At 45.6% G+C, this 11512-nt stretch overlaps 1 protein-coding gene across 2 annotated transcripts in view; it reads right to left on the reverse strand.

Moving 5' to 3' along the window:
• Positions 1–5593: 5593 nt before the first annotated feature.
• HCCS (holocytochrome c synthase) overlaps positions 5594–11512 on the reverse strand; it is a 10304-nt gene continuing 4385 nt past the window's right edge. The window contains exons 3-7 of one of the 2 annotated variants that reach the window (XM_007455064.1): positions 10414–10565; positions 9444–9592; positions 8596–8715; positions 6484–6570; positions 5594–5870 (exon numbers count right to left, since the gene is read on the reverse strand). In XM_007455064.1, the coding sequence (XP_007455126.1) occupies positions 5672–5870; positions 6484–6570; positions 8596–8715; positions 9444–9592; positions 10414–10565 (707 nt within the window). In that variant the 3' untranslated portion in view covers positions 5594–5671. The remainder of the gene's footprint in view (positions 5871–6483; positions 6571–8595; positions 8716–9443; positions 9593–10413; positions 10566–11512) is intronic. The other variant, XM_007455065.1, reaches the window with a different exon arrangement.

An 11512-nucleotide genomic window follows, 5' to 3' on the forward strand; every position in this document is an offset into this window, starting at 1 on the left:
AGACTTGGTTTATGCATCGTCTTTTGTTTTGCTTAATTAAAATAATTAAGTTACTGACTCTTGGTAGACTGACTACTCAGTTACTAGGAGCAGAGGGGCATCTGTTAGCTGTAGGGACCAGCCAGCACATTGTTTTCCTTTTTTTCAAGTAGATTTATTGAGCCATAAGTATATACCAGACACTTCACACTTTTAAAGTGTACAGTTCAGTGGTTTCCAATCTAGTCAGAGTTGTGCAACCATCAATTTTAGAACATTTTCATCACCCCTGAAAGAAAACCCTACACCCATTAGCAGTCACTCCCCGTTCCTCTCTCACCCCAACTGTGGCAACCACTAATCTACTTTCTGCCTCTATAGAGTTACCTATTCTAGACATTTCTATAAATGGAATCAAACCATATTTGGCCCTTTGTATTGCTTAGCATAATGTTTTCAAGATTCATCCACATTGTAGCATATATCAGTGTTTCATTCCTTTTTATGGCTGAATAAGATTCCATTGTATGGATGGACGACAATTTGTTTGTCCAGTCATCAGTTGATGGACTTTTGGGTTGTTTCTGAGCCAGCACATTTTATAGAGGAAAAGGAAAGCACTGGTTAACCAGGAATTATCCGAAATGTGGTCTTTTAGGAGTGCATCCACTCAGGGAGATCAGCTCCGTGCTTTGTGACCGCCTGGAGGGGTGGGAAAGGGAGGGAGCGAGGGAGGGAGACGCAAGAGGGAAGAGATATGGGAACATATGTATAGGTATAACTGATTCACTTTGTTATACAGCGGAAACTAACACACCATTGTAAAGCAATTATACTCCGATAAAGATGTGGGAAAAAAAAAAAAAAAAGAGTGCATCCATTGATGCACTTTATGTAAAAACTAGTTTGAAGTAGGTTTTCAAACCACATTATTTTCCCTGAGCTTAAAAATGTTCAGCATAAAACATGGCATAACCCAGTCCATCGAACGTGAGAGAAATAGGCCACATAAAACCTAGAATTCTGGTCAGAAAGGAACCTTCAAGAGAATCTATGGAAAGTGAGGCTTATAGACCTAAAGTGATTGTTCAAATCCCCTAGCCAACGCAGAGAATCAGTCTAGAAATCAAGATCCCTAACACTTTCTTCTTCCATTCCACTAGCCAGCATCTCCGGATTTGAAATGCCAACGTTAAGAGAGTGAAGGAAAATATACTTCAATGAAATGACAACTAAGGATGGGATTTTTAAATTAATTAGTGATATAATTCTCTAGTGGGCACTGCAGTTTTCTCCAAATGATTCGTCTGGGTTAATCTAAGCACGAGGCACTCTCCTGGGAATGTAAAAGGTGAGGGGTGTGAGGACACAGGCCTAATGCCAAACTGGCCCAGATCGATTAAAGAGAAAACTTATTTTCCATTGGTTGTGGGAGACTTCCCCCTCCCACCCCGCCTCATAGCCACTGGCCATAAATAAGGATCGGAAAGCTCAGACAGCAACTAGAAGCCATCTGATGGTGATGAAAGAAATCAGCCCATTGAGACGAGGTTGAAATTGAGCTTGGAAGGAAGTCATCGGGAGAGGTGCATCGACCAGGCACATGCCCAATCTTGCACTTATGGTGGTGAGTCCCAGCAGGGCTTCTCTTCCTTGCAGCCAAAAGCATCCTGATAATATTCCATACCCAGCCACTGAAGAGCCACAGGAACTCATCACATTAACTTATCCTAAATGTAGAAGGAATAGCAATGTGTATAAAAGACGATTCCGCACAGAGCTCCAAAATGATAACCTTTAATCATCCATCAGGACTCCACTCCGCTGTTACTGTGAAATCGTCTCTCTTCTCACAATTCCTAGGTTATACCACTCAACATGAATAGTTTCTGCAGCCCCTGTCACGTGACAATGTATATGTTAAAGCATTAAGTAAAAGCTAATTATAAATGTAGGCCTCATCCCCCAAATAGATATAGGCTCCCCAAGAAGAAACTTTTCTTAGAAACTTTAATTTCCAGTACGTGCTATGATTTCACAGAAACAGTGGAATGCTTGCCACGTGGTGTGTGTTAAAAACCTGGCAGAAAGTGCTGTCAGCTTTCTCTTCAAAGCAAGAGAGTAGAGTACAGAAGCATGAAGTTAGATGTTTTCCACATATACAAATGGCAGAGAATTTTATTTGATGCTATGGCTTCCCGTCCATTGCGGCAATAAAATGTGTTATTTCTGTTATTGGGGGGGTGGGGTGGTGGGTGGAGAACTGAGATATGTTGCTTTAATATACTATATATCTAAGAAATTATGTAATTTTGAAAATTTTACCTTAAGGAGGAATACGTTGCTTTTGAAATGATCTTTGGTACATTTTACTTGCAGTAAACATAACCTTGTAAATCCATTTTGAATCTGGATACATATTAAGTTTCCATGGAGGGGACACAGTGAGCTACATTTCAAATTAGGAAGCACAAGGCCCTAATTATAATCTTCATTTTTGTCGAGTGGATCTGGCATATTAAGTAAACCAAATGTCACCCTGTGGTGTTTATATTCTTTAGAAGGTCAAAGACTGCTACATGTCTTTTCCCTTTAGCGATTTTAAATAACATGAGCTCGCTTAGAGCAAGCAGCTGAGCACCTGCTAAACCTCCAAATCAGGAGGAGGCCCTGCCGTCCCCCCTCTAGACAGATTCTTCTTGGGAGAAGTCAGAGGGTGGGTATTATTTCTCAGTACTTCTTTTCTTCCTACCCATGCCTTTTCCCCCTTGGTGATGATGAGGCGATGGCTGACATTCTTTAAGCCTTTCCCCGCTGCAGGCTCTAAGTGCTTTCAGGTGGTTTGGGAGGTGATTAGGTCATGAGGGAGGAGCCCTCAGGAATGGGATTAGTACCCTATAAAAGAGACCTCAGCGAGCTCGCTCGCCCTTCCATCACGTGAACAAAACAAGAAGACAGAAGACGCCATCCCTGAACCTGGAAGCCGGCCCTCCTTACCAGACACCGAATCTGCCAGTGCCTTGATCTTGGACTTTCCAGCCTCCAGAACGGTAAGAAATGAGTTCCTATTGTTTATAAGCCACCCAGGTGATGGTATTTGTAATAGCCATGTGAACAAACAAAAACAGTTCTTGTAATTCTTTTTATGGCCAAGAAAGCTGAGGCCCAGAGATACTGAGATGAGTGAAGGGCTGAGTCGTGGCTCTAAGCCAGCCGTCTGCCTCCGGGACACTCATTTTTTCTTTTTCTAAAATTGTGGTATCATTAATGCCGTATAATTTCAGGCATACAACGTGATGGTTCTATATCTGTATATGTTGTAAAATGATCATCACAAGAAGGCGTTAACACCTGTCACCTTAGAAATTTTCTTTTCCTTTCTTGTGGTGACTTTAATATCTACTCTCTTAGCAACTTTCAAATATGCACTACGGTTTCATTAACTGTAGTCACCACGCTGTACTTTGTACTTATTTGCTTTATAACTGGAGATTTGCCCCGCACTCGGGCAAGCACCAACATCAATGTCAACGTCCTACCTACGAGCTCTGGATTTTGGGTGCTTGTGGCTGTTTGCGATTCCGCATGTAAGGGAGATCATATGGTATTTGTCTTTCTGGGTCTGACATTCCACGTGGCATAACGCTCTCAGGGTCCTGCCATGCTGTTGCAAATGGCAAGATTTTATTCCTTATTATGGCTGAATAATAGTCATCTCCCTCACGTTTTCTTTATCCACTAGGCATACTGCTGCATTTTAATCTGCAGCCCCAGTTTAAACCCTCACCTCGTTTACTAATCCGTAGCCTTAGATGCAGTAGTTTGTTCTGATTCTGAAGAGGCTACGACTGAAGACTTAGTTTAGAACCCTGGAGAATATCCAAACTGATTTCAAGTTATAAATGAAATCTCCTGTCAGAGCAGAGAAGTATTGATCCCTGGATACAATCAAGTATAATTTGGACACCAAGCAGCTCTTATATCCAGGGTTCTGGTCTTCTCTCGGAGTGGAGTAATGGTGTACAAACGTGATCTTGTCATCGGGTTCACCTGACAGTTTACTTTGGAGGTGGTTTTTCTCAAGAAATACTAGAACCCTATAAAAGGGGTGATTCCCTGCCTGCGGCTCAATTTTCAGTTTCCAGTTACAACACGTGGTTTCTCATAATAATGCCTTAACCTAGACTTACTCAATGACACTTAGGACCAAAACACATGCCAACAGTAATTATTTCCCTCAGATTAGAAATATTTCATGTGTCTGATGAAATAAGTGTGAAGTTACTCTTAAAAGATTTTCAAACCCTGTTAACTATCAGCTTTATTTTCTTTGAAAACACACAAGTCTTCTGAAATGCAGAAGAGTTTAGGGTTGTTGGATTTTTAAAACTCCACACAAAACAGACACAACAAATGAAATTCATGCCAAATGAATCGCTCCAAACTGCCAAGCCCGAGCCCGTCTACTAATTTAACACTACAGCACTCAGGACAAAGGAAAGGAGTTAATATTATTAACACTTTAAAAAAAAACCCAAAACAACAACCAACAGTCATCTGTAACATGCTGCTGTAAGTTGAACAACCAGTGTGTGGATTACTAGTATAAAGAATTTCAATGGCAAACTTAGAGCTCCCTTAAAAAAACAAATGTGAACAGAGACAGTGAGTTGATGCAACCATTCTACATCTGGGAAAAATATTCTCCTTGTGAATTCTAACAACAAAGGACAAAATATAATCGTGTTTTAGAGTGGGACTGTCCCTAGCACTGCGACTTCAGCCAGACCTTCATGGTTCAGATGAGGCCAAGCGGAGAAAGGCTTCAGGCAGGGGAAGGAATGGGACTCAAGGGTGGGATTAAGTTGCCAAATGCCAGTACAGTGAGGCCTGCTTGCGGGGGGGGGGGGGGGGGAAAACCCTCTCGTAATGAGAGGAACCCAGGAGTCAGGGGGAGGAGGGGGGGGGGGGGGGGGGGGGCAGAGTTACATATCAGAACAATTGGAATTAAAACAAAAATATTTAAAAAGTTAAAACACATACTCCAATGCACGTGCATCATCAAGTCATGGGGGAGCTCAAATTATTCTAGGTCAAGGTCCAGTGTGAAAAATTCACGTAAGCGAAAATTTGTAGAGCCAAGACACACTTCAGTTTGGCTGAGCACATTTCCAGTGTGTGACTGCATTTCCTTCAGGGGTCACTACTATATTGCAGGGACTTTAGAAATGTTGGTAACTTTTTAAAAAGCGTAACAGAATGCTTTTAACTGAAACACTGGACCAGGTCAAAGCTCCTGAGCATCCCATGGGCTTTCAGATCTACGTGTCAGTATTTAAGAGAAAACAGGGAGGAAAAAAGCAGCTCTCTTCATATTTTAAGCAAAGGTCTTTCTCGGAGGTTGTTCAGACTTTTTTCTAGATTAAATACACAGGCAATGCTACAGGGAGTGCTTCCCACTTCTCTAAATGGGAAGAAAACTTAAAATGATGCACTATCAACTGCAAGGTGGAAACGGAGCTCAGAAGAGCACGTGCAGAGAGCCCTCTGCTAAGTGACATGTAAGGTGTGATGACCCCCTTGACACTCCCATTATATCAGGAGTGCAATTCAGTTTGGGGAAAGTAGTTTAATGTATTGCTCAGAAAAAAAAAAAAAAGTTTATATATTCCCATGTCTGACAAAGCAGTGGTTAGGAAGTCCAGCGCCACCAGGAGACCTTCACCCGGTCCCACACGGCCGAGAGCGAATCCAGAGCCGGCCGGACGTCCAGGATGGTGAACTGGTAGTCGTGGTTGACCTCGCCACCATCGTAGTAGTCAATGACGTATCTGACTTCTGTCCCGCAACGGTTGACGATCCAGTCGTGCCTGTCAAAAGGCAGCTCGTACCTGGAATGAAAACATGGCGGCGGGGGTTAAAACGCTGGTGGGGTTCAGCTCGGGTTCAGGCGGTGAGCAAGGCGGTAAGGCTGCGCGTGGGGAGGCCTGCTCTCGGAGTCCACGTCTAAGGGTAGGTGAGACTCGGAGGTCAGAACAGTCCACAGCGCTGAAGGCGGGTGGGGCTGGAGGGCTGGAGGAGCCCCGATCAGAGGACAGCTTATCTGCTGCAAGGGAATAAGGTCAACGGCGGGAAAGACGCCCAGGCCTGGGAGGTCAGCTGAGGCCCTGCAGAAATGCGGGTGTGAGCTGCAAATCCGACTACAACAGGAGCGCTGACTGCACAGGTGGACAGAGATGGAGCGCGGGAGGAGAGAGGGGACAGCTGCGAGAACACAGAAGATGACTCGGTTCAGTCCTATAAGAATTAGACAGGAAGCAACCCGCGGCACCCTAAGCAATCTGCCCGCCAGTGGCCGCCTTGAGGGAGCACAGGTCTACAGCTGAACGCTGATGACGTTTTGGAAGTCGGCACCACAGTTCTTCCACTGTCTGGTTTTGGTGCCAAGAGAAAGCAGACCCTGACCTGAGGAACAGAAAAGAACATTTCTGCACTGACACTCACCCCATCCAGGAACGAATTCTTGCCCTTGGTGAATACTCTTTCGCTTTCCCTCCAAACCGGATCAGTGACGGACCACAAGGACACTCCCTAGAAATCCCCAAGGAAGAAAAGTCTATTAAAATATTTTCTTTCCCTTGAAAAATAGGGCAGTTTCTCAATAATACACATTTTTCTGTAGGCATTTTACATAATATCACATTTACAGAGAAAGGTAACTTCGAAAAAATTCAAAGAAATATCCCTATTCGTTAAAAATTCTGTGCTTTACTTCCGGATCAAGTATGTTTTACTCCTCCCCCTTTCCCTCCATATATCTGCACTGCTCTTGGCAGGAGTGAGGAAAGGGGGCCTTTCCACATGACGTGAGGGTATACTCTCAGGAAGAAAAGTGTGAGGCATCGGGCATCACGCTTTGCTTTCATGAAGAGCAGCTGGGGTTTCTTCAGATGAATATACGAAAATCCTATACTCTTGTCTCATTTGAAACCAATAAACAGCCTTCGTGAAGAAAGAAAAATGCTGGCTGATTCCCTAGGAACTAATGTAATCAGTGTTGGAACCATCTCTTTAAGTAACTGCATACAAGCTGACGGAGGGCAAGGTCCTGCCTAGACAGTCCACTCAGTCTCTGGGCAGACCCTGGGCTTGGACGTCCTAGGTGCCCGCCAGCCCGCGCCCCGGCACTGGGGGGCTCACGGTAGGCCTAGCACGAGGCACACAACAGTGTCCCCTGTGGAGGGAGTGGGAACTCCCGGAGGCCACCTGTCTTGGCAGCTGCTGTCATTGTTGAGACAGGCTTCGGCCTGGACGGGTCTCTCTAATGAACTGGGAGGCAGCAAAGCACCCCGAGTGTGACGGGCCCCCAGGTGAGGACTAGCCAAGCTCCTTCCCTTCTCGGCTTTAACGACAGCACACTTTCAGCACAGGTCGCTGCAGACATTCGGAGCCCCCGTCACGAGCCAGCCAGGAGGATGACGCCTGCCCGTCCCGGGGAACTGAGAGGGGAAGCGTGGCCAAGTGACACCCAGGGAGTGACTAATGAACTTCAGAGTCCAAGCATGAAAAAACAAACAGAGCACCTTAAAAATCATTAAGTGGATTTTACCCAAGAAATTAATCACTCGCATTTTGCCATGAATTAAAAATATTAGCCACCGACCATGATAAAATCTGGCTCCGTGGAGACTCCACCCCCCACCCCACGCTTCTCCAGGGGGAGCCCTCCACCCGCCATCATGCTGGAAATGCTAAGTTTGGGCCTCACCCCAGACTGACTGAATCACAAACCCTAGGGGTGAGGCCCAGCGCTCGGTATTTTAACAAACCCTCAGGTGATGCTGACGCGGCTAAAGCATGAGGACCGCGGCTCTGAACAGACCGACGGCCCATCGCCACTAACTCACAACTGCATTTGGTTAGTCTCCCTGAGAAGAAGGACCACGTGCAAAGATGCCTCTTGATGTTTTGCTCCTGATGGGGATTCAATAAACGCCGCTGAGTGAACAAACAAGACTGTTTTTCCCAGCTCCCTTTGGGCAGAGAACATTTTAGAATCTCCCAACCCCCATGCTCTGTTTGCAGTGGACTCTGACACTACTGTTGAGAGCTGGGGTCTACGGCCCCTCCCCTTGAATCTGGGCAGGCGGTCATCAAAGGAGAGGCAGCTTCCCTGCCGCTTTCTGGAACTCTAGCTCTGGGAACCCAGCCACCATGGTGTGAAGAAGCCAAAGCAGCCACATTTAGAGGCCATGGGCAAGTGTCCCGGCCGACAGCTGGCATCACTTACCAGAGGATTCCAGCCCACGGCTGTCAAAGCCACCCCTGACCACTGAGTCTTGGTGGCTGAGACCCCATGCATCAGGGAGCAGAGACGAGCCATCCCTACTCTGTCCTTTCTGTACTTCGGACTCACCAAACCCACGAGCATAATTAAATAGTTGCCATTTCACATGGCTGAGCGGGGTGGTCTGGAACAGGCCTGCTACCTAAAATGTTTTATCAGAATAGCACACTGTTTGAATAAAATGCTTCTATATTTCTTTTCACAGAAAGTGGCGATGACATTAGGAAGATGCTGGAAGGATGTTTTTTTAAGACCTCAAACAGACTTACGCGGCGTGAAGGGCTTCCCACTTCAAAATTTCCTTCCAGGCCTGCTCGTTGTTCTGGTTGTGAATTCTAATGATATTATACATGTCTTTCTGACTAATATCCTCATCCTTCCATGTCCACCTAGGAAAGAACATTTTGGTAAAACCTGACAAATATTACTGAGAATGTCGTGTATTCATTTCACTGAGTCACCAAAAATCAGATTTACCCAAATATCAAGGATCCATCTATTTTTAAGGTGACACTTTTTCAATTAGCATCACGGATTCCCTACCTTTCCCAAGTATTTTATATAGTAGTGTTACCTTTTTTTTTTTTTTAAACCATTACTGGCTATGATGGGTTAATTTTACGATGAGATTAACATTTAAATGGGCAGAGAGTGCCCAGATCTAATAGCTGAAGGCTGAAACAGAACAAAAAGGCTGAGCCTCTGCCAGTAAAAGGGAATTCCTTCTGCCTGCCTGCTTTCCAACAGGGACATCGGTTTTTTTCCTGCCTTAGGACTTGAACTGAAACATCGGCTCTCCCGTGTCTCCAGCCTGCCGAGCAGATTGTGGGACTTCTCAGCCTTCATAACTGTGAGTCAATTCCTTATCACAAATCTCTCTATATGTATAGAAAGACATACACATCCTGTTAGTTCTGTTGCTCTGGAGAATCCGAATACGTTGGCCTTGCACTTATATTCTGACGAGTCTGAAAAATCAGTTGATTATTATAAACATTTACGGTACGTCTGGGGGATTAAAAACCTCTTTCACATTTAATTCATCTAAGAATTAAATGTGAAAGAGGTTAGATTCACGAGCAAATTTATACCCTCAGTAATGTGCTCACTCACTCACCCTTTCCTTAACATCGCATTCCAGAACATCTGTTCGGAAGGATAAACCCACTTTTTATCTGAATCTGCCCTTGGAATAGATGACTCCTGTCTCACAGTAGATAGTGCAAACGGCTGATCGGGGGCCGGCGTCTGATTAGGTGGTGGCATCTAAATAAAATAAGTGGGTTTTTTTAAAAAAAGGTTAGAGATATAAAGTGGAAACAATATAATTAACTACTTCCTAGAAAGCAAGGCATCACAAACACAGCACAGGTTCCCTATTAAACCAGCGGCATCAAAGTTTCAGACCTCTCAGGTCATCTGGCTGTTTTTCCTTGTTTTGAGTTCTCATAAACGGTAAATGCATGCTGTAGTTAAAAATTTGGTCTCTTTCTCCTCAAGGATTCAAAAGTAAAAACTAATACCATGATGGGCAGGCACTGCTACAAATTCCTGGAAAAGAGAAGGTGGGGCTATGTATATACATGTGTGTGTGTATGTGTGTATTTACAGATAGACAGATAGCAGAATACCACTGCTTTCTCGATGGCATTCCACTGCTGGCTGCCACGTGACACTGCACCACCCTTGTCACTGCCGTACAGGCTGGCACCCGGGTGTGCCTTAAGAGGCGCCCCAATCTTGCAGCGTGCCTACAAGGTTTCCCCAGACCACAAACACCTCTCCGAATTCTAGCTGTGCTCCTAACTGAATTTCCTGCCCTCCTAACAACTCTATCCCAAAAGGCAATGTCCTCTGGCCTGGCTTATTCCTGGTCAGCCCACTCTGGGGCTTTGGGATGGCCCTTTGCTTTCTCAGGTGCTCTCTGAAACTACACTTAGTGACACATTCTAGATTTTCACTGTGGATGGAATATCAGACTTCTTTGTTTTAAAAGGACAGAAGAATCAATCCTAGCAGTTTGTCTTGGAGTCTGTAAAAGCATCTGTGCATAAAAACTTTAGGAAGAGGGGCCAGGCGCGGATTACCAGGTTAGAAGGATCTAGGTTCTCCTTATTCTCAGCCATCGCGCCGGTGACGGGACACTGCACGTACTCGTACGCGCGTTCTTGGTGCGCAGGCACAGAGGTCGTTTTGCTCCCACAGGTTGGGTCGGATGGCTCGGCACTCACTGCACGGTCTGAAATAGCTGAAGGGTAAAAACAGTGTCACCACAAAGGCAAGACATCTGCCTCTCTCATCCTGGGCCCAAAGAGCTGAATGTTTGACCAGTGACCCACCAGCACAGGCAAAGCCAGGTTTCTACTGTTCACAGCTGCCAAGAGTTAAGCTAGTCAACATTCTAACATCCTAAAGACCAGCAAAAGGTTCGATAAATTTACTTTCCCCTTGAAAGAAAAACGGGTACCCATTGGCTTACTGTGTCATTCCCCTAGTAAAAATAAACCCCAAAGCTTCAGCATTTGCAAGAGAAGCTACTGCCCACACCAGGTTTTTAGTAAGGGGTGGAAGGTAGCTGCTGTGAGCTGCTACAGAGGAACCTCCGTGGGGCCGGGGCCACATGTGACTGGGTCTCCCTGACTTCCTGTTCCCAAATTCCAGACAAGATCCAACCCCAACCGGGACACAGGAGGCCAGGCTTTCATTACTGATGCCTCCTCTCAGGGGCTGGGGGCAGGAGATAAAAAATGAGCAGAGGAGCCTTCAGAAAGGCTACTGGAGGAAAGTCAGAATGCCACTCTGCTTGTGTGTTGCTCCAGGACTAAAACAGGGCACAGAAAATTAGCACCTGGCCGAGGTTCTACTCCCTGTCAGCAGATAGCAAGTTTATCAAGCAAGGGCACACATGAAAGAAAACGTTCCACAATCCACGTAGGATCCAGATGCCACTTAAGAGGAAAGCTCCGCACCTGCAAGAACAGCAGCGGGCAGGGTAGTGAGTGCCCAAGGATCCTGGGTACTGACGGAAGGAGTGTGCGGACCCAGAAGGCAGTGTAGACTCAGGAGGTGGGGGGCAGGCATTGGGGGAGCTACGGCCCAGGAAGACAGCGCTTGTGTAAAGGAACCCTTATCTTAAGCAGCAGCAGTTAGCACCAGGAGTACACTGAATGCTGGGTGCCCTACACG

This window comes from Lipotes vexillifer, unplaced genomic scaffold (genome assembly GCF_000442215.2).
Source record: "Lipotes vexillifer unplaced genomic scaffold, Lipotes_vexillifer_v1.1 scaffold431, whole genome shotgun sequence".
In the NCBI taxonomy this organism is placed as follows: domain Eukaryota; kingdom Metazoa; phylum Chordata; class Mammalia; order Artiodactyla; family Lipotidae; genus Lipotes; species Lipotes vexillifer.